Genomic DNA, 20567 nt, shown 5'->3' with positions numbered 1-20567 from the left:
TTCCAGGGGCAGCTAATTGATTGCTGTTCGTTTTTGTACTAGCTGGAGTGGCAGGTGAGAGGGACTCTGTATGTCTCAGATCAAATGAACCCGCAATGTATCAGTGCAAAGTTATTCTTATTTCTTCATTCCCAGCTTCCATCTGCTTGAACCCCATCAATGAAATTATCCTGAGCCTGTTTCCTATTTTCAGGTGCAGCCAAGCACTATACTTTTTCATTTTTACAAACCGCCCCTTCCAGGCTGCCCGGTGTTCGTCTAAACACTCAAGCAGAATTTGCTGAAGAATATACCTGGATTTTGTGTGATATTTTCTGTTTGTTGTTATGCTGGTTTTCACTGGGAGATCCCAAAGTAGAGGGACAAACTGAACACAATTCTTAATAGAAGAGAGTAATTGCAAGTAAAGCAATAGCTTACGTTCCAAACCCTTGTCACCTGCCACCATTCCAGAGACAACTCAGTATTGTTGCACATTCGTTATCATCCTTCATACACCTTGTAAACGTATGACTCGGAAAAAGCCCCGAGTACACCAGTGCTGCTTTTAGACTTTAAGGTCAGAAGGGACCATTATGATCATCTAGTCTGACCTCCTGCACAATGCACGCCACAGAATCTCACCCACCCACTCCTGTCAGGGTGTTCCACCCAGTCCAGAGAAGGTGGGGCTTTTTGTGTTTTTCACCAATCAAAAACCAGCCAAACACAAACCCAACAACACAAACCCACTGAGAAATTCAGCGGCAAAGCAAATAAACAAGCAGAACTCTCAGAAGGGTTTTGAAATGGAACAGAAAACACATCCTGTGTTGTTCATGTCACACGCGCATTCATCCCTCAAACATAAATAGGCACACCTCATTCAACATGAAAAACCTGCCGTGCTGCGAGCAAAATACAAAAAGCCCAGAATCCGCTGGTGTGCTTGGTTTGTAATTAGATCGAGCCAGATTTCTGCTGACACAATGACAGTGGTGTCATGAGTCTGCCAGGTCCCACCCAAAGCACCTTGAATCGCTTCGGGAAGCCTCTCTGTAGAGCCCCTTGCTGTGGAAAATGTCCACTGTGGTTTTTCTCAAAGTCCTTCTGGTGGTAACTGGCTGAGAATACAGAGACATGCTCTTCCTGAGAGTTCAACCAAGAGTCACTGGAAAATTTTCTTGTCCAGTTAAGCAGCCGGGATGCTGACGGTGATTGCAGAAGCAGGTGTGAACTTCCACAATGTGCTTTAGGAAAGTGCTGGTTGTTTTTTCAGTGCAAGGAGTGGTTCCAGCTAAGAATGATCCTGTGCCTTCTCTCTCCCCTTTGTTATATTTCCGTTGTCAGCCCTTGTGGTGTATATAACAACCTTGGGAATAATTCATGGTAACCAATCTTTGCTAATAGTGATTCACTGCATGTTTTAATGGTAGGTAGTAAGTGCTCTAGTCAAGGATCCTAGGGAAGGTTTCATTCACAGGCTGAAATTATTACCTCTTGTGGTTTACCAAGCCTGAAGATTACTGGAAATTCAGGTTTCTCTTTCAATTAGTTGGTAAGATCTCTGTCTTGGAGAGACTTATCTTGAACCCTAAGAGCATTCCCTCTTCCTGTATGAGAGCAGATAGTGTTTGGAGGGAGGAGTATGAATTGCTGCATGTAACAGGGAGGGAGAAAAGCTGCCATATTCCTCGTTCTGATGGGAAGACGGGTTTAGTTGTTATGCAAATGACACAAAAATTAGGAGAGTGGTAAATATTGAAGAGGACTGGTCAGTGATGATTGGGATCACTTGGTAAAGTGGGCACGAACAAATAATATGCGTTTTAGTACAACTAAATATAAATATATACACCTAGGAACAAAATATAGGATAAAAGATTTAGAAAACCTGACCGATGAGGAAAGGTTACAACAACTGGGCATGTTTAGTCTGGAGAAAAGAAGGCTGAGGGCAGACCTGATAACAGTCTTCAGAGCCTTACAGGATGGGGGACTCTATCCCTGGAAACAGTGACTCGGAAAGATTTGAGGATCATGGTTAAGGCTACGGTTTAGTCACGAGTATTTTTAGTAAAAGTCATGGACAGGTCACGGGCAGTAAACAACAATTCACAGCCTGTGACCTGCCCATGACCTGTACTATATACCCCTAACTCAAACAGGGGCTGGGGCATCTGAGCTGTCTTCATGTCATTAGTTATTAGCTCTCCTTCCCTGCTAAGTAGAGGACCTACACTTTCCTTTTGTCTGGCTCTTGCTCCTAATGTATTTAAAGAACCTCTTCTTCTTACCTTTTATGTCCTTTGCAGGTGTAACTCATTTTGTCTCTTGGTCTTTCTGATTTTGTCCCTACGTGCTTGTGCTGTTCTATTCCTCCTTTGCAATTCATCCATGTTTCCAGTTTTTGTAGGATTCCTTTTTGATTTTCAGGTCGTTAAAGAACTCCTGATGGAGCCACATTAGCCTCTTACTGTTCTCCCAGTCTTTCCTTTGTATTGGGATAATTTGCAGTTGTGCCTTTAGTATTGTCTCCTTGAGAAACTGCTGGTTCTCCTGAACTTCTTTATCCCACAGATTCTCTTCCCATTGGCCCTTCCCTACCAGTTCTCTTACTTTAATTGGCTTTTTTGAAGTCCATTGTTCTTATTTTGCTGCTCTCACTCCTTCATTTCCTTAGAATCACCTTCACGTTTGCAACCAATTCCTCCCTGTTGGTCAGAGTCAGGTGTAAAATGGCTGTCCCCCTCATTACTTCCTCCACTTTCTGGGTCAAAAAATTGTCCCCCATGCATTCCAAGCACTTACTGGAAATGTGTTTTGCCATGTTACTTTTCCAATGGATGTCTCGGTAGTTAAAGTCCACCATTACTACCAGGTTCTTGTGTTTTGGATATTGTTATTTATTCTAGAAATGCCTCATCCACCTCCTCTTCCAGATTTGGGGGTCTAGAGTAGACCCCTCCCATGACATCACCCCAATTTTCCCCTGCTTTTAGCTTTACCCAGAGACTTTCAACTGGTCTTCCTCCCTCCTCCTTCTGGACCTCAGAACACATGTATATATTCTTGACATATGATGCAGTACCATCTCCCTTTTTCCTTGCCTATCCTCCTTGAAGAAGTTATACCCCCCATACCAATATCCTAATCATGAGATTTATCCCACTAAGTCTGTGACACCAGTTATGTCATAATTAGCTTATGTACCCATACGTCTAGTTCTTCCTGTTTTCCCCCATACTACTTGCATTTTTGTATAATAGAAATTTATGATGTTGAGCAGATTCCCTCCCTGATTTCGCTCTTGATGTTCCTTTGAGCCTCTTGTAAATTTCCATGTCCCCTCCCCACTGCCCCAACATTTAGCTCTCTCTTAGATTTTGTTTTTATGCTACCTGTGACCTTTTGTCACCTGCCCCCTTTGAAAGTAATTTACAACCCACCTCAGTAGGTTGGCAAGTCTGTGTGTGAAGATGTTCTTCCCCTCTTTGGTCTGGGGAATGATCAAACAATTAGAAAACCTGCCTTCTAGTGATAGACTCAAGGAGCTCAATCTATTTAGCTTAACAAAGAGAAGGTTAAGGGGTGACTTGACTGCAGTCTAGAAGTACCTACATAGGGAACAAATATTTAATAATGGGCTCTTCAATCCAGCAGCTAAAGGTCGAACACAATCCAATGGCTGGACATTGAAGCTGGATCAATTCAGACTGGAAATAAGGCACATATTTTAGCAGAACAATTACCCATTGGAACAATTTACCAAGGTTGTGGTGGACTCTCCATTACTGACCATTTTTAAATCAAGACTGGATGTTTTTCTAAGAGATCTGCTGCAGACATTATTGTGGGGACGTTCTATGGCCTGTATGATACAGGCGGTCAGACTGGATGATCACAATGGGTGCCTTGAATCTATGTCAGCTGAGCCAGGGCTGATTTTGCTTTAGATTGGAGCAAGTCCAACTCAGGTGGAACCTAAAATTCAAAAAGTTGGAGGTAATTTTTTTTCAATTTTTTTGAAATTGGGGGTTGTTTTTACTTATTTGAAATTTAATACCAGAAAAAGTAATCAGAAAATTATTTATTGGGGGGGGGGTTGTTTACCTCCCAGCCTCCCCTGCCACCATTGTGCACATACTGTCTCTCCCTTTCTTCCCCTCCGCTTTTCCTTTTTTTCCTTTCCTTTTTTCCATTTTCCGACTGGAAAAGGGAGAAACAACAAACTGAGAAACCAAAAGAGTCCTGGGAAGGTTCTTTCCTTCTCTGCCAAAACTGGCCCAGGAAGTGCTTTCCATTCAATCTAGCTGCGTGAATGACTTGCGGGTCTTGTGCTCCCTCCTTCGAGTGAGTTCTGTCATGCAGTGCAACTCTATTGCACAGGCTGCTGTCTGCCCAGTGAGCAAAAAACGGGGGCCAGGTTAGATTTTCACACTTTTTCCTAGAGGTTTTGTTTTTCACAGCAAATGATCATTCTCATGTGTAAGCCCAGGGCCTTACGTACTGCACAGATGAGTGTTGTGACCATTTGTCTTGCTTACCCAGCTCACTGCATCTCCAGCAGCACCTGTAGTGAAATCACTTGTTTGTTTCAACTCTTCATTTTCCAGACTCCTCTTCAGTGATTGATGGAACCGCTAACTTGAGGAAAATTTGCTGTCTGACTAATCACTGTCTGCCTCACTGCTCTGCTTTGTTTCCTCAAAACCACACTGCAGTGATTAATTCTGGACAGCCAGGTCGCCGATGCTAAGTGCTTCTTGTTGGCCCTTATTAAACAGAGTTGTGTAGGTGTCTCCCTCAAAGGGTCTTATCAGTCAGACTGGGAGATTTACTACTAAACTGAGAAATAGCAGCTAGGATAGAAATAATCTCTCCTTGTCATCATGGCAGCTGCCAGAGATCAGGGGCAAAAGCTGCAGTACTGCCTCCAACCCTAGCAGAGGAGTGTGGGCTATTGTCTCCTCCCTGAAGTGGGGGATAGGGGCTGATGGGACGTTGCTGATGGCCTGGCACAGATCAGTGGGCACACATGCATGCACACCTATGCTGCAGCTTTGCAATTCTGATTCTCTTGATGTTTGAGGTGTGTGGTACAGTTTTGGGGCTGGGGCTAAGACACTCATGGCTTCCCAGATGTCCTGCTAGGGCCTGCATTCTCATGTGTCCCGTGGAAACCGTGCTAGCAGTGGTGTAGAGCTTGGCTTACGCTTCCAAGGAGGGTGTTGATGTCTTCCTTAGGGAACTGAAAAGCAGCTCTGTGATTGGCCGGCTGAGTCCAGCGGGGGGCACTGGAGCATCCCTTTTACAAATTGCACCATGTGGTTCCAACCCTGGCTGCGGAAGGTCAAGGCCAGAGTCATGTCTGACGCATGGCACCTGGCAGGGAGGGCTTTGCAGGGTGCTCAGATGTTCGCTCACTCAGCAGTGCTGTCCAGCCTTTTGCTGCTGCTGCTTTTTTAAGCGGAAGGAAGGGGGAAAGCAGTGGTGTTTAAGTGCCAATCCCCCCTGCAGTGTCACGCACCCCAAGGGTTCAGGCCCCAAAATCATGAGATTGGCTTAAAAACCAGGCGATTTTAAAATATGTTTTTGGTTTGTTTATTTGCCTTTTGGTCTTGAGCCTGGAGGATTCACATTTTCTAGAATCATAGATTATTAGGGTTGGAAGGGACTTCAGGAGATCATCTAGTCCAACCCCCTTCTCAAAGCAGGACCAATCTCCAAATGGCCCCCTCAAGGACCACAACCCTGGGTTGAGCAGGCCAATGCTCAAACCACTGAGCTATTCCTCCCTAGCTTTCTTCCTGATCCCCAAATACTAGAAGTGTGCTTTCTGTAAGTGGAAACTGTGTGTCTCCCATAATCACCTGACTCCAGAGCTGAGCCTTTAACCAAAACACCAGCTATGGTCCCGATCCTGTTAACATATGAGTTGTATCCTGTTAACATATGAGTTGGTGACGCTGCCAGAGCCTTGTAGGGAAGAGCGTTGGGCTCAGGCAGACGTGCTGCTCCTGGGATAGTCACATTGTGGGGGCCCCATTTCCCTAGAACCTCTCCAGCATACTCAGACAGGCGCAGGCTGCTTAGGGAGGCATGGGACACAGCATGCACAAGCCAATGCAAGGTTTGTGTGCACACGCTGCAGAGACTTGGTTTGTGTCATAAAGCCACAAAGAACAAAAGTGTCTCCTAGCTGTACAAGTCCAGGCTACGCTCATGTTAGTGTGATGGGGTGAAAGCAGCTTAGCCAGACTTTCCCCTTCACTTCTCGTGCACAGAGACAACCGGGTCCTTTTTCACCTTTCACTATGCTGATGGCTGGAAAGCAGGGTGGTATCTTGCTGGGTGTAGTTCTGCACTGACCCTTCCACACCGTCTGCTTTCTTTATGAGGCAAGAGCTAGTTTTCTTGGTGCTGTTCTGCAGACTCACCTGGGATCTGACCCTCATGGGCTGGGTTTTCTTTGATGTTCCCCTCTGGAGTGTAGGCCCTTCTAATTATAAGAACATCTTAGACCTTTGTTTCCAGTCAGGCTGAGCTGATGTTCTGTGTGCTTGTGTCACATGGAGGACTCTGGTAGCTGAACGAACACCCTGACTCCAGAAGAGCCATCCCATCCAGAAGGCTTTGTCAGCAGTTTAAACCCCTGCCGATGGCTTAAATATAACTTTGGTCAGAAGTTACTTATTGCCCCTGGCTTACAGACTAACTTCAGAAAGGGACTTGGCTTCACTTTGCTCAGGATAGAAAACTTTGTGGTAACTTTCCCGAACAGCATGTGGGAATTTCTCTGCAGGGCACCCGCTGACGTCAGTGAGGAATAAACCTGCATTTATTGCTGACAGTAACGTTAAAGAAATACCAGTAATTACAAGAAGGGAAGCGAGCTGAAGAACAGCTGGAGACTGTTCCACCATCACCATCCCCCTGGAACTGAAAAGCAGAGACTTAGGTAAAGGGTGATACCAAGATTACTGCAGGGGTCCTTCAGTCTCACCTGTTGAAACAGTTCTTGAAGAAGGGGGATTAGACCCAGGTTCTCCCACCTCTCAGGTGGTGCCATAACCAACAGACTGCAGAGTCATTCACTCTCTGGCCTGGTGAATGTTTAAGTATTTATCCAGAGTGAAACCGTTTCAACAGGAGAGATGGGGGCAGCCCCACATCAACCTATCCCGTGGCCCAGTGGTAAGAGCTAAGAGACCTTTCTCCCCTCAGAAAAAGGGAGGAGTCCCAGGTAAGTGCTGTAACCATTGGGCACCACTCCTCCTCTGGCCCTTCAGTGTGAAGTAACTTGTTCTCCCCAGAGACGCCTTTGGCGCCTGTCTCCAGGAGAGGGGGCCTGGCTGTGATTGCTACCAGTGGGAGGCACCTCTCCGCAGTCCAGACTTAGGCGCCAGTCTCTGGAGGGCGGGACTCAGCACACACCCCGCCTGTTGGCTGCCTCGCCTGCTGGCTTTTGTGACTCACAGTCTGAGGTGCCTACTTCTCCCCATTCATTGTATAGGAGCCTAGGGACTGAATTCAGGCTTTGTGACTCAGTGGTGTCCCTGTGATTTTCTAGGTGCATAAAAATTAGGCGTTGTGATGCATGAGCCCATCCTTTCTCTTCTTGTAACTCTCTGCCTGGGGCACAAGGCACCTTCCAATAAATGAAGCAGGGGTCCTACACACAGCAGCCTCCTTCACTGCACAATGCAGAATTCATATGCACAAGCAACCTTAGTTCTGGCATTTCTTGACTTTGCAATCTTACTAGTGTTCTGTTAACAATTCTGTGGCATTTCCTAGTTTGTTAAAAAAAAAAAAAAAAAAGCAAACTGAATAGATTCCATCATGTGGTCTCCTCTTGACACTCACATGGGTAGTCAGCAGTGTAGAAACCTTTAAATCCACCCCACGGACCTCTGCCACGTAAGCTAATGGAGTAACTGATAGCAGTAGTAGGTTGTCATCCTCTGTGTGGACCAGCAATAGGGGGAGATGAGACACTTTGCTAATGAGCTTCACAGATGTTTGTTGACATCAGAGGAATGGTGCGATTTTGAACCTTGGATTCCTTTGCAGGCTCTGGAGAGGAGTTTAGACTAGTGAGCTCCCCGGTTCCATTGTCCTCACCAAGGTAGTCCCACTTTCCAATCCGCAGGCATTGCAGCCCATCATTCCTCTTGCCCAGCTAGTCTTAGTCCTCCCTGAACACTGACAGCTCCTTGCCCCCATGTCCTTGCCCAGCCAGTCCTAATTCCCACCTTTCCTATATCTATCTAATCTGTTTCTCTTCTTTCCCCCCTCCAGTAACCTGCACACTCCACTTCCCCATCCTTTCTGTCTCCCTCCCTGGGCTCCTTGTTCAAATCTACTTCCCTTGCCCCCCCCCCCCCCCCCCCCTCCCGCTTCCCCCCCCCCTCAGATTTCAAATCCCTGCTCCAAACCATGGGGTGTGAGAACTTCTCAAAGAATTTTTTCTCACTACGATTTCACATGAGCAAAATAAGGGATTTTTCACTAGCCTCCTTCTTGGAAATGGCTGAACCGCTCAGGCTGAAATTTTCCAAAACAATTCAGCCTGAGGCAGGCACCCAGCATCAAAAATGTCATCCCAAACAGTTAACGTTTGGCAGCATTATAAGCAACTGAAAATAGGGTCTTATAACAGAAATGTCAGGCAAGTTTAATCAAAGGTAATGCTACCCGCCTCATCGATAAGAACAGAGAGCAGCGCTACTTCCAACGGCTGACATCCAATCCCTGACCCAGCTGCTCTGCGTGGATGTGACGCCTGCACTGACTCTGTGCTAATCCCTGTGTTGTGCCTGGCACATGGTGCCACATGGGCACAGAGCTGGGCCAGGGGAAGCTTGATAAGTTTAAAAGGCATGAAATGTGCTAAGGCCAAGCTAGCCCAGCTGAATCCCTTTGAGGCCTGACAGCACAGCAGCTGCTGGCAGCAGGCTGGAACGTGCCAGCTATGCTCTGCCTGGTGGAGACAATGGACGCTTGAGAGTCTGTGTGTTTTATCATTGCTGAAGGGGCTACGGTCAAGCCAAGGGATGTGGCTCTGAGAGAGGGCTGGGTTTTATGGTGGGGAAAGCAAGAGGAGGCAGAGCCAGATGGTGAATCCCTCAAGCGCTTCCTGTGCATCCCATGAATGAGGGTTATCACCGCTTCATATCAGAGCTCCCAGGTCATGAGCATCTGGGAGCTCATCCAGGCACAGAGAAGCGGGAACCCTTAGACCAGGGGTGGGCGCACTTTTTGGCCTGAGAGCCACATCTGGGGATGGGAATTGTATGGCGGGCCATGAATGCTCACAAAATTGGGAGATGGGGTGCAGGCTCTGGGGTGGGGCCAGAAATGAGGAGTTCAGCGTGCGGGATGGGGCTCTGGGCTGGGGCAGGGGTGTGGGTGGGGGGGTGAGAGCTCCAGCTGGCGGTGCGGGCTCTGGGGTGCAGGAGGGTGGGACCGAGGAGTTTGAAGGGCAGTAGGGGGATCAGGGTTGGGGGAGGGGGTTGGGGTGCAGGAAGGGGTTAGGGGTTCAGGCTCCAGGTGGTGCTTACCTCAAGCAGCTCCCAGAAGAAGTGGCATGTCCCTTCTCCAGGCAGCTCTGCGCACACTGCCCCATCCACAGGCACCACCCCTGCAGCTCCCATTGGTCACGGTTGCCAGCCAGTGGGAGCTGCGGAGGTGGCGCTTGGGGCAGGGGCAGTATGCGAAGCCCCCTGGCTATCCCTATGCATGGAGATGGGACATGCCGCTGCTTCCGGGAGACATGGCACTCATGGAGTGGGGCAAGCCCCGGATTCCACTCCCCAGCAGGAGTTCAAGGGCCGGATTAAAATGTCTGAAGGGCCAAATGTGGCCTCCAGGTCGTAGTTTGCCCACCTCTACCTTAGACACTGGTAAACTTCACAGAGGAAGGCAGCCTGTGCAGAGCACATTGGCAATGGACAGACCCAGTTCAGAGCATATATCTGGAGGGGACAGTGGACAATGCACTGGGGGCAGCTCAGAGCTCATGCCTCATTGATTGGCTTGTTTGTTACCCACTGCACCTGTTGCTCTCTAGACGCCGGAATAAGTTCTCTCACACACAGATCTGCACAGCAGACAGGGGATCCCCATCCTCTCTGCATGTCACCTCCTCTGCTAAAGTGCTGGCCCCTCACTCCACCCCTGAAGAGAAGCTGCTAACATGGCAGGAAAGGCTGTCGATTCAGGTTCTGCCAGGCTAGGGCCCAAACTATGAAGGATTTATGGCTCCAAGCTAATGTCTTCACTTTCACCAGAAGCAGAGTCAGCCTGTGCAGCAGAGAGGTAACACGTCAGGTTGCCACCTGTAAGATACAAACCCCAGGACATCCGGGTGAGCCTGAACTCATAGAACTGGACAGCCGGCAGCATGTCCTGAGCACCCTGACCAATTTCTTGAGACAGCTACGTCAAAAACGGGATGATCCAGGGAAAACCTGGACAGGCAACAGCCCTAGTGCAGCACTGCTAATGAGCAGGTGATTGCATCCCACACCTAGCCACAGCTCATGTAGAGTGCTCTATGCTGCTTCAGGTGGCAGGAGACAAAGGAGCCTGGAAAGGCCAACTTCTCCTTGCACTCGGGGCCACTCCAGCTGTCTAGCCACTCAGGCACTGTCAGAGGGCCAGCTGCAACTGTGAGGTGGCAAATCCCCACAACATGGTGGCAGCTGCCATCTCTGCTCTTGCCTTGGCTTACTTCCTCAGCTGTGTCTGCACAGAGCTACAGGCACCTTCTCACATTTAAGCCCCGGTCTGGACTTGCAGCAGGGGGAGCTGGGAACCTGCCCCATCCAAGGTGAGGGGTATAGAGCTGAGAGTGTGTCTCCAACTCCTGGCACTTCAAACCCCCACCCTGAGGCTACAGGTGTGCTGCAGAGAGGAGTAGGTGACAGGGCAGAGCCCTCAGGTGAGATGAGCCACCACCTAACAGAGCCCTTTGGGCTGGTCCTCCTGTGAGAATGGAACAGAGCCACTTAAGCACAATTCTGACCATAGAAGCTAAGCCCCACAGACATGACACCAGCAACCAGGGCACCGCGGTGATGGGCACCATCTGAGGATTTCCATAGGACAGGACCTCGCAGTCAGCGCTGTCTGTGGATGCTGTCAGATCCACAGTTACTCATCTTGGTCCACTACCAGGAGGAAGCCATCTACTGATAAGACCAGCAATCCCTGCTTACCCAGTCCTAAAAGCTGGAGGGATGGGCTCCAGGGAATCTGAGGGCCCCTGTATTGCTGTCAACACCTAAAGGCAACCCGTAATTCCTGGGGAATTACAGACCAGTCATCTTAACTTCTGTAACCCGGAAAGATAAGGGAGGAAATAATTAAGCAATCAATTTGCAAATATCTAGAAGAAAAATAAGGTGAGAAGTAACAGTCAGCATGGATTTGTCAAGAACAAATCTTTAGCAGAGTCACAAGCCTTGTGTATTGCGGGGGAAGCGGTAGATGTAAATCTTGACTTTAGTAAAGCTTTTGATACTGTCTCGTATGACCTTCTCATAAGCAACCTAGGACAGTTGTTTCCAACCCTTTTATGCCCAAGATCACTTTTTGAATCTAAGGGCAACCCAGGATCTGCCCCACCCCTACCCTGAGGCCCTGCCCCTTCCCCAAAGTCCCGCCCCACTCACTCCATCCCCCCCTTTCTCCATCACTCGCGCTCCCCCACCTCACTCACTTTCACGGGCTGGGGCAGGGGGTTGAGGTTTGGGAGGGGATACGGGGTCTGGGCTGGGGCTGAGAGGTTTGCAGGGTGGGAGGGGGCTCTGGGCTGAGCCTAGGGCAGGGGGTAGGGGTGCAGGAGGGGTATGGGGTGCAAGCTGTAGGAGGGAGTTGGAGTGCAGGAGGGGGCTCTGGGCTGAGCCTAGGGCAGGGGGTAGGGGTGCAGGAGGGGTATGGGGTGCAAGCTCTAGGAGGGAGTTGGGATGCAGGAGGGGGCTCTGGGCTGGGCCAGAGTGTTGGAGTGCAGGAGGGGGTACAGGATGCTGGCTCTGGGAGGGGGGTCAGGGCTGGGGTGCAGGAGGAGGCTCAGGGATGGGGGTTGGAGTGTGGCCTCCCACCGAGCAGAACGCAGTTCTGGCGGCTCCTGGTCAGTAGTGCGCACAGCAAGGCTAAGGCAGGCTCCCTGCCTACCCCGGCCCCACACCACTCCTGAAAGGGGCCAACGCACTGCTGTGGCCCCTGGGGACAGGGTGGAGGGCACATGGCTCCGGCCCCTCTCTGCAAGCACCACCCCTGCAGCTCTCCCAGCCAATGGGAGCTGCAGAGGCAGTGCTTGCAGGCAGGAGCAACACACGGTGGGAGACCCCTGTCCCCCTGCCTCTGGGGCCACAGGGGTGCATCGGTCCCTTCCAGGAGCAGCGTGGGGCTGGGGTAGGCAGGGAATCTGCCTTAGCCTTGCTGTGCGCACTACTGACCAGGAGCCGCCAGAACTGCGTTCTGCTCGGTGGGAGGCCACACTCCAACCCCCATCCCTGAGCCTCCTCCTGCACCCCAGCCCTGTACCCCCTCCTGCACTCCAACACTCTGGCCCAGCCCCCCAACACTCACTGGCGGCATGGCCCCTAGAGATTGTGGTGCCCTATACAGTCCCCCTCTGAGGGGGGGCCTCCCAGGCCTCTGCAGGGGGTGTCCCAGCCCTCCGAGGGGTTGGGGGGATGCACCCAAGGGCTTTGGGAGGCAGGAGCAGCCAGTGCAGGAAGGCAGCAGGGGTTGGGCCTGCCCCTGCACTCACAAGGCAGCAGGAGGTGGAGTGACCTGGCCCCAGCCCACTCCACTCTGCTCCCGGGCTTGTGGGAAGGGGGGGAAGCTCTAGGAGGGAGCAGTCAGGGACTGCCCCCTTCATCCAACCCCGCAGGGATTATCCCCCTAGCATCCAGGAACCCCCAACGCTGGGCTAGCACATATGCCTGCTCTGCAGAGACGGGCCTCGTCAAGGGCAGAATGCCCCCCACCAGGACTGCCCTCTCTGGCAGCCAGCCCCCCCCCGTAGGGACTGCCCCCCATGCACCCAGCCCCTCACCTAGAGTCTGTCTCCCATGCACCAGCTGCACCCCCCTCCTCAGCCACCTGCACGTTCCTCCCTGTGTCCCCCGCAGCCCTAGCCCCCTGCAGCCTTTCCCCTCCCCACAGCCCCCTATGCCTCCCTGCCTGTGTCCCCCTTGGCCCTAGTCCCATGCACCCCCTTCTACACACTCATTGGTCTCCTACCTCAGCTGCACATCGCTCAGCTGTGCAGCCTACCCTGCCACTGCGGTGCTAGTGCCCGAGAGCTGCGATGCCCCAGGATGGGGGCTGGTGACTAGTAGAGTGAGGCAGGGATCAGTGTGAACTCCATTCTCACAGCGCATTCGGTCATGATCAGCAGGGGCAGTAACTAGCACATTTGTGTATTTGCAGGGGATGAATAAACCGGGAGCCGTTCAGACCCCAGTGAGGAGAGATGAGGAACCCAGCGGGATTGTTGAGAATGGAGAGGGATAAAAAAGTGGGATTGGTTCTGGAGAAGTGTGCACAACCTCTCGTGAAACACGCGGGTGGGAGCAGAGAGCAGTAAGCAGGGAGTTGCAGACAGGGCTCTGTGATTTGGGGCTGCACAGTGAATGGTGTGTGTATGGGGGGGGTGTTGGCTGTGTGAGACTCCGGGGTGACTGCACCTGGCACTTTGTCTTCAGTGCTGGCACTTGGTTATGAGAACAATCCTGAAGGCTGGAGGAAGCTCAGAAGAAAGCAAGGAAGGACCAGAAAGCTGGCGATTTGTGAGAGGAGGTTAAACAGCTAGCTATGAATGAGTAGTTCCTACAGGGGCAGGATACCACTCAGCAGGTACCATAGCTGAGGGCACAGCAGGGGCATACAGGCTGCTCTGAGAGGGTCACCCTATAATAGAAATGAGATGAAAGTGAGAAAAGGGAAGTTTAGGCTAAATCCCAGAGCAAACTTTGTGTCATCAGCAGGGATCCTAGAAATCCGTTTGCCACAGAAAAACGTGGAATTTGCATTTTTACAGAGAACCTTTAGTTTCTACCTTTTGTGAAAAAATAAACACATATATTAACCATTAACTATATTTTAATGAAAGTACCAGTGTCATTTATTCAATGTACATAACCTCCCCCTCTTGTGGTTGATTTTTGAATGCCCGTTAAATTTACATCGCTGAACAGACCCCAATAAACTGTTTCCGGCATATAGAGGTCACTCAATGACATATAGGGGGTTCTTGTGTTAATGCATCTCAAATTTCACTTCAGCCTCCAGGACTAACTCAGAAAGTGAGTAATGTTAATATAAAAGCAATTTTCACTTTATTTTTTGTGCATTTAAAAAACAAATCTGAAAATATAGAATACAGACATAAAAGTATTTGGAATCTGGAAGAAATACAAATTGCAATTCTATTTTATTAGAATGACTGGTGTCACTGACAGGCTTCGAACTTGCTTAAAAATTGTAACTATATCAGTAAAATGTGTTCAGCTGATACTGTATATATTGTGGCTAGGAAATCTAAAGTTCGGCGTTTCATTTTAATCACAGAAAAACACAGATTTTTATGTTTTTTTAATTGGAGAATTTTGGGGGTTTTATCATGGAAAACTAGGATCCTTGGTCATCATGACTTGGCCCCTTGAGGGACATAATGGCGTCCCAGTGCGAACAGGCAGGACCAAGCATTGGAAAACACCCTGAGGGGCCATGCAGGCCCTACAGAGTGATGCTTTTTCTCTGATTTCTGGCTCGTTGCCCACTCTGCCCTTCCAGCACCAGCAACTGGTCCAGGAGAGCCCCATCATTTCCTGCTAGAGGGAGGTACAAGGTTGTTCAGGCTGGAGTGGCAATGGAATCTACCTGCCAACGCCACAGCTCCAGTCCTCAAGTATCTGCTCCTTCCAGGGCAGATGGTATCCTGGTCCCTGGGACAGTGTGGGGAGCCATGGTCCCTTGGGTGCTTTGGGTGCTGATGGCATCATGGATTGCTGCACGAAGCGTGGGCCCAGAGCACAGCTTCTGGTGGATAAATACCAGATGTTAAGGCCTGTTGGGTTGTGCACTGGGGCTTGGCCTGCGCCAGTGATTGTGGCAGGAGCTGGGATCTCGGTCCAGGCCTGTATCCCCATTCCTCATTTACCCTTGGCCATTCCTTCACTGGCCTCCAGGGTGGGTGTCACAGAAGTTAGCAGGGCTTTCCCATCTATAACCTCCATGGCTGTGGCCCTCTGCTCCCCTGACCCAGGCTGCTGCAAATGCTTGTGTGTCTGGCCAGTGGTGACCATACAGTTCCTCCCTCTGTCCCTTCCAGCCCGCTGCTCAAGCCTGGAATGGGGAGTAGGGGAAGCCCTGAGCAGCTCCACTTCTTTGTTACACACACAGCTCTTGCTGCTTGAGCCTCCAGGTTATAGGAGTTTCCTCCCAGCACAGCTCCACCCGCAGTCGGAGAACTAGGGCAGGTGTTGTGGCTCCTGGGGGTCTGAATCCACAGAGAGGGCTGTGGGGAGCCCAGTGGGGGGCTCAGAACTGCTGATGTAGGACTCTCTCTTTCCTCTCCAGCTGTAACCTGACATGCCCAGCTGGTCAGTACGGAGTCAACTGCGCCAAGTCCTGCAGCTGCCATGATGACACATGTGACCCCCTGACTGGAGCCTGCCACATGGGTGAGTACAGCAGTTGTGTCTGGGTGTGGGGTCAGATGGGGAGGAACACAGAGCCTGTTTCTGATAGATTATCTAGAAAATAGAAGCTGTGGGTGTGGGGCTTTCAGCTATCCTGGTGCTTCTCTCCCCAGGCACTCCAGCCCCCCTTACCCATGCACCCAATCCTGTTGCTAAGACAACATAATTGAGATGTTCCCCATCTCTTCCTGCATCCACAGTCCAGGAGAGCCCCCCAGTTCCCCCCCGCCCCCACTGGTTGGTTTGGATCTGGTAGGTTCTCACTGCACCAGATGAGCACTGCATGTGCATCTTAGAGCCACCGCCTGAGCTCCAGCACACTTCCTGTATGGGGCACACACCAGGGCCCTCAGTCTCTCTCCTGTGCAGACCTCAGGGTTCATTGTCCAGATTGCATAACCAGAGGATGGCCACTGTGTCCAGGGAGGCCAGGCATTGTAGGCCACTCTCCAGATGTCAGGCTGGGGGCACTTCCACCATGTGATTTATTGGCTGCAAAGCTGCCCCACCATCACTGTGTGTGAGGAAACCAAGACAAGCTGGTGCATGGGTGCCGCAGCTCTGGTGGAGCCAGAGGCTCGCCTGTTGAGCCTGATCCAGGATCTGCAATCAGGTGGACAAGGAAGCAGCTGCAGCGATAGATTCTAGAATGCATTTAGTGTTCTAGGTTCGCTTTCCTGCTGATGCTTCGAGTCTGTTATGACCAGCAGCAGTGAAGATGTTATCAGCCTAGGCTGCCAGGGTGCGTGCAGTGACCACAGCAACAGGAAGTTTTTATGTAGGGAACAGTCTAATTGCATTGTGTATAAACAGTATGGACTCAGCCTGGCTTTGCAGCAATTCTCCCCAGTTGTTCCACCATTGCCTATATCTCTCAAGCCACAGTACCCTGGTCTTCTGGTCCTGGGCGCACCCTCAGACATGCAGGGAGCTCTGCTGATGCCCCTCAATCCTGACCTACAGCCCTCCTGCTTGGCCAGTTCTATTCCCTCCCATGCACACAACTCTGTCAATACCTCTCAGTCCTGACCTGCAAAGCACCTGCTACTCTAGCTCTGGATCTGTTGCGATTGAAATGACGGTCATGCCAGACTCCATGGGTATTGTAGCATGAACTCAGACCTATGGGGGTTCATCCTTGTTAGGCAGCGAAGTGGTGTTTTAATGACACGTGTTTAACAGCGGAGCCGCAGGACATGCTGCTGAGTGGTCAGTGCACATGTGGACCTGATGTGGTGAGCCCTGCTTTGATCCACGACTAGTTGGCATAATGCTGACCATGCCATGGCTCTGTCCTGCTGTCTGGTGTCACCTGACCTCAACCTGCCTGTTACAAATCAGCTTTAAACACTATTTAATTGTCCAGTGAGGGGGTGATCAGAACTGAAAGCCATGTGCATGGACTCACCCTGGCAATTCATATGCCCCTATCCTGCACCATGGAGCCTGTCCTGTCTCACCCTGCCCGCCCTCCCCAACGTTAGCACATTGCCATGACCCTGCCCTTTCCCAGCATCCTCCCTTGTGCTGTGCACTGTTCTGCTCCTCCACACCTGCTTCTGCTCTGCACAAGTGTGCACACTGGGAGGCACCAGGAGAGAACTGGAAGATTATACAGGGAGCACTGGATGGCCTAGAGGCCTGGAGTAGTAGAAATGGGATGAAATTCAATAGTATAAAGTGCAAGTTCGTGCACATAGGGACTAGTAACAAGAAGTTTTGCTGTCAACTGTCAACATTCTTATCAGTTGGAATGGACAGAGAACGAGAGAGAGCTGGGTGCATTCATTCATCACAGGCTGGCTCTGAGCCACCAGTGTGATGTGGCTGCGAAATAGGCAGATGGATTCTAGGCTGTATCAGGCAAGAAATTGGCCCTAGGGTCAGGGAAGTATGAATGCCATTGCACAGGGCACTGATGAGAGCTCATCTAGAATACGGGGTACAGTTCTGGTCAGTCACCTTCAAGAGAGATGAATTCACACTGAAGCAGAGGCAGAGAAGGGCTGCCCGGCGGAGCAGGGGAAGGGAGCCCCTAGCACATGAGAAGAGTCTACAAGAGTTCGGTTGTGTAGCCTAGCGAAACACAGGCTGAGAGGGGGTCTGAGTGCTCTCTAGAAATACCTCGGGGGGTAAACACCAGCAGGAGGGACAAGCTATTAAAGCTAAAGGACAGTGTTGGCCCAAGAACCAATGGGGATAAACTGGCCACAGGTAAATTGAGCTGGAAACTAGACGGTTTCTAACCATTGGAGGGGTGAGGTTCTGGGACCAGGCGTGGGGCAAACTGACTTGGTTTTGAGATGGAGCTTGATAAGTTTATGAATGGGCGTCTATGATGGGCTGCCTGCAAGATCCACTCGGTCACCTGGCTGAGGTTTAACCAGGGGCCTCTTTATTTGTGCCTTGTGCAGCACTGAATGCATTAGGAGTGTGATCGGCAGGAGCATCCCCTGGCCCTCTGCACAGAGAGCTTCGGGCTGGGCTGTGGGTCAGCCCCCTTGTGCTGGATGCTGGCATCTTTAGAGGAGTCAAGCTCACTGGGGTGCTGCTTTCTCTGCTCTGCATGTCAGGGGCTGCCAGCTGTGCCAAGCTCTGTGCCGTTCCCTTTGATTCTCTCCAGGAAGTGGGACGAGGCATACGGCCTGCCTGAGCCCCCACATCCAGCTGTGAAACCCATGCACCGATGTGAGGAATGGGGGATGCCCGGAGCCAGTAGGCTGTGGTTCCTGTTTCCTGGCAGCTTGGGCAGGGCACGGGTGGGGGAGTGCAGCTGTCTGCCCAAGAGGCCTAACGGCTCAGGACTGAGCTCCAGTTCCTCGGGCTGGGTGTCCTGCTCGCTCCTTTTCCAGAGTCGCCATGTTCAGTCTAGCGACTCCATTGGCCTCGGTGTTGCCGGGCCCCGTGCTGCTCTGCCAGCAAATGCCCTATTCACCCCCTCATTCTCATCAGTGGGTTGTTCACATCTCTGAGATAGCAGCTCTGTTTGCTGTCTCCCCTGGGGGACTCCTGTCAGTCCAGTGGTTGGCACAGACCATCCCGTCTGGAATTTGCACAGAGCAGTTCCTTGCACAGGGAGGGGCAGGAGGGGAAGCTGAAGACTCCTCATTGTTGGACACGTGGGCCCTCTGGCTCCAAGGACCTGCTCTGATCTGCTTTTCTGTTGCCCTCAAGCCCCATGTGAGGGTCCCTTTGGAGCCTGAAAGAAGCCACTGTTGGACTGAGCCCTGCTGGGCCAGATGGCTCCAGATCTCACTTTTGCTCAGGCACGGGGGACCCATGATGGACCCCCAGAGAATGATGATAGAGGCCATGCTCCAAGAGGTAGTGACCAAGAAGCCTGGCTGAGCCGCCTTGCAAGCAACACTGGGGAACCCGAGACAAGAGATCAAGATGGCCATGGGTTGAGCAGCACCAGAACCAGTCTGAACACCAGCAGAGAGACGCGTAGGAGCAGGAGTAGTGCACCATTATGCACAGAGTGTCAGGGATCTGCTAGCCCAGGGGGGCTCAGCCACATTCTGCCTCCCCTGCACCAGTGGCTGGGAGATTCCTCTCTTCCTGCAGAGCCCCAGCCCCAGCATAAGAGCCACGGCTGGAGAATTGCTGCTCTCCTGCTCTTCCCTGCAGCTGGAAAGGCCCCTTTGGAGCCAGGAGTGGAACTGGCTCTTGGCTGGCTCCATCTTCATCCTCCTTCCTCCCCAGCAGGATTCCCCAGGAATCAGTCCCACCACATCACAGCCAAGCCTGGTAGCAGCCACTAGATTGGAGATGATTCTGTGGCATTAGGAAGTGAAATGCATGGAACGCTCCAGCTGAAATCCTGCCGGGCCAGGAAATTCCAGGCCATACAGTGCAGACAGCAGCGCCAGCCTCATTGCACAGTGGGAGCACCGCTCATTCCTGCGTCTCTGGTTACACAGATGGTTTAAAATTATTCTTCCTGTGGGATCCATGAAATGTGCCAGATGCTTTCTCTCCCGTGCCACCCCGTCTCCTTTCTCCCTTTTATCTCGAAGCTCATTGAACCTGCTGTCTACAACTGCTGATTGGAGTTCCTCTCCTCCAATGACATCTTCAATCCAGCATCCTCCCTCTGTCCACCACCAAAACAGCTCTCACCAGAATGTCCTCTCCCTGGCCAAACCCAAAGCCAGTGCTCCATCCCCCTCAACCTGCCAGCCACCTTCCATGCCATCAACCATGCTGTTCTTCTTGGAATCGTGCGCCCCTCGGGTTCTGAGCCACTTGCCTCTCCCAGGTCCCCTCCTCCCTTTCTCATCACTCTGTCCATGTTTCAGATGGAGGATCCTCTTCTTACCTGCCCAGAGGGTCCCCCAGAGCTGTTTGTTGTCACCTCCCCTTCTCCCTTTAACCTGGTCTGCATAATCTCATTCAAAAACACGTGTTGACTACTGTCCTTCTGCTGACAATCCCCAGACCTTAGGGGCAGCCCTATGAACTCTGAGGGAAGATTGGGTAGGAGCAGGGAGGTGACATGTAGGTTAGATGAGACCATGACTGAACACTTCATCCAGTTCTGGTGTCAGAATTCAAAAACATGTTGACTAAATGCAGAGGATTCAGAGATGAGCTACAAGAATGATTCAAGATCTGGAAAACCTGCCTTACAGTGAGAGATGCAAGGAGATCACTGTATATACCTTAATAAAGAGCAGATTAAGAGGTGACTTATCACACCCTACAAGTGCCTACAGGGGATGAAGATTTCTGATAGTAGATGGATCTAAATCCGCAGCTCCAGAGAACTTTCATCTAAGAGTTTTAAAAGAGCTGGCTGAGGATTGTGCTGTACCATTAATGTTGATTTTCAAAAGTCTCAGAAAAGTGCAGAACTTCCAGAAG

The 20567-nt window shown here is 51.1% G+C and overlaps 1 protein-coding gene across 1 annotated transcript in view; it reads left to right on the top strand.

Annotated features, from left to right (window-relative positions):
• SCARF2 (scavenger receptor class F member 2) overlaps positions 1-20567 on the top strand; it is a 76235-nt gene that overhangs the window by 11896 nt on the left and 43772 nt on the right. Inside the window, exon 7 of the mRNA XM_075060093.1 lies at positions 15580-15683. Coding sequence (XP_074916194.1) covers positions 15580-15683 — 104 coding nt within the window. The remainder of the gene's footprint in view (positions 1-15579; positions 15684-20567) is intronic.

The sequence above is a fragment of the Chelonoidis abingdonii genome, chromosome 22 (genome assembly GCF_003597395.2).
Source record: "Chelonoidis abingdonii isolate Lonesome George chromosome 22, CheloAbing_2.0, whole genome shotgun sequence".
NCBI classification, from domain to species: Eukaryota; Metazoa; Chordata; order Testudines; family Testudinidae; genus Chelonoidis; species Chelonoidis abingdonii.
The sequence above is the reverse complement of the archived record's forward strand: the minus strand, read 5'-3'. Positions and strand labels throughout refer to the sequence as shown.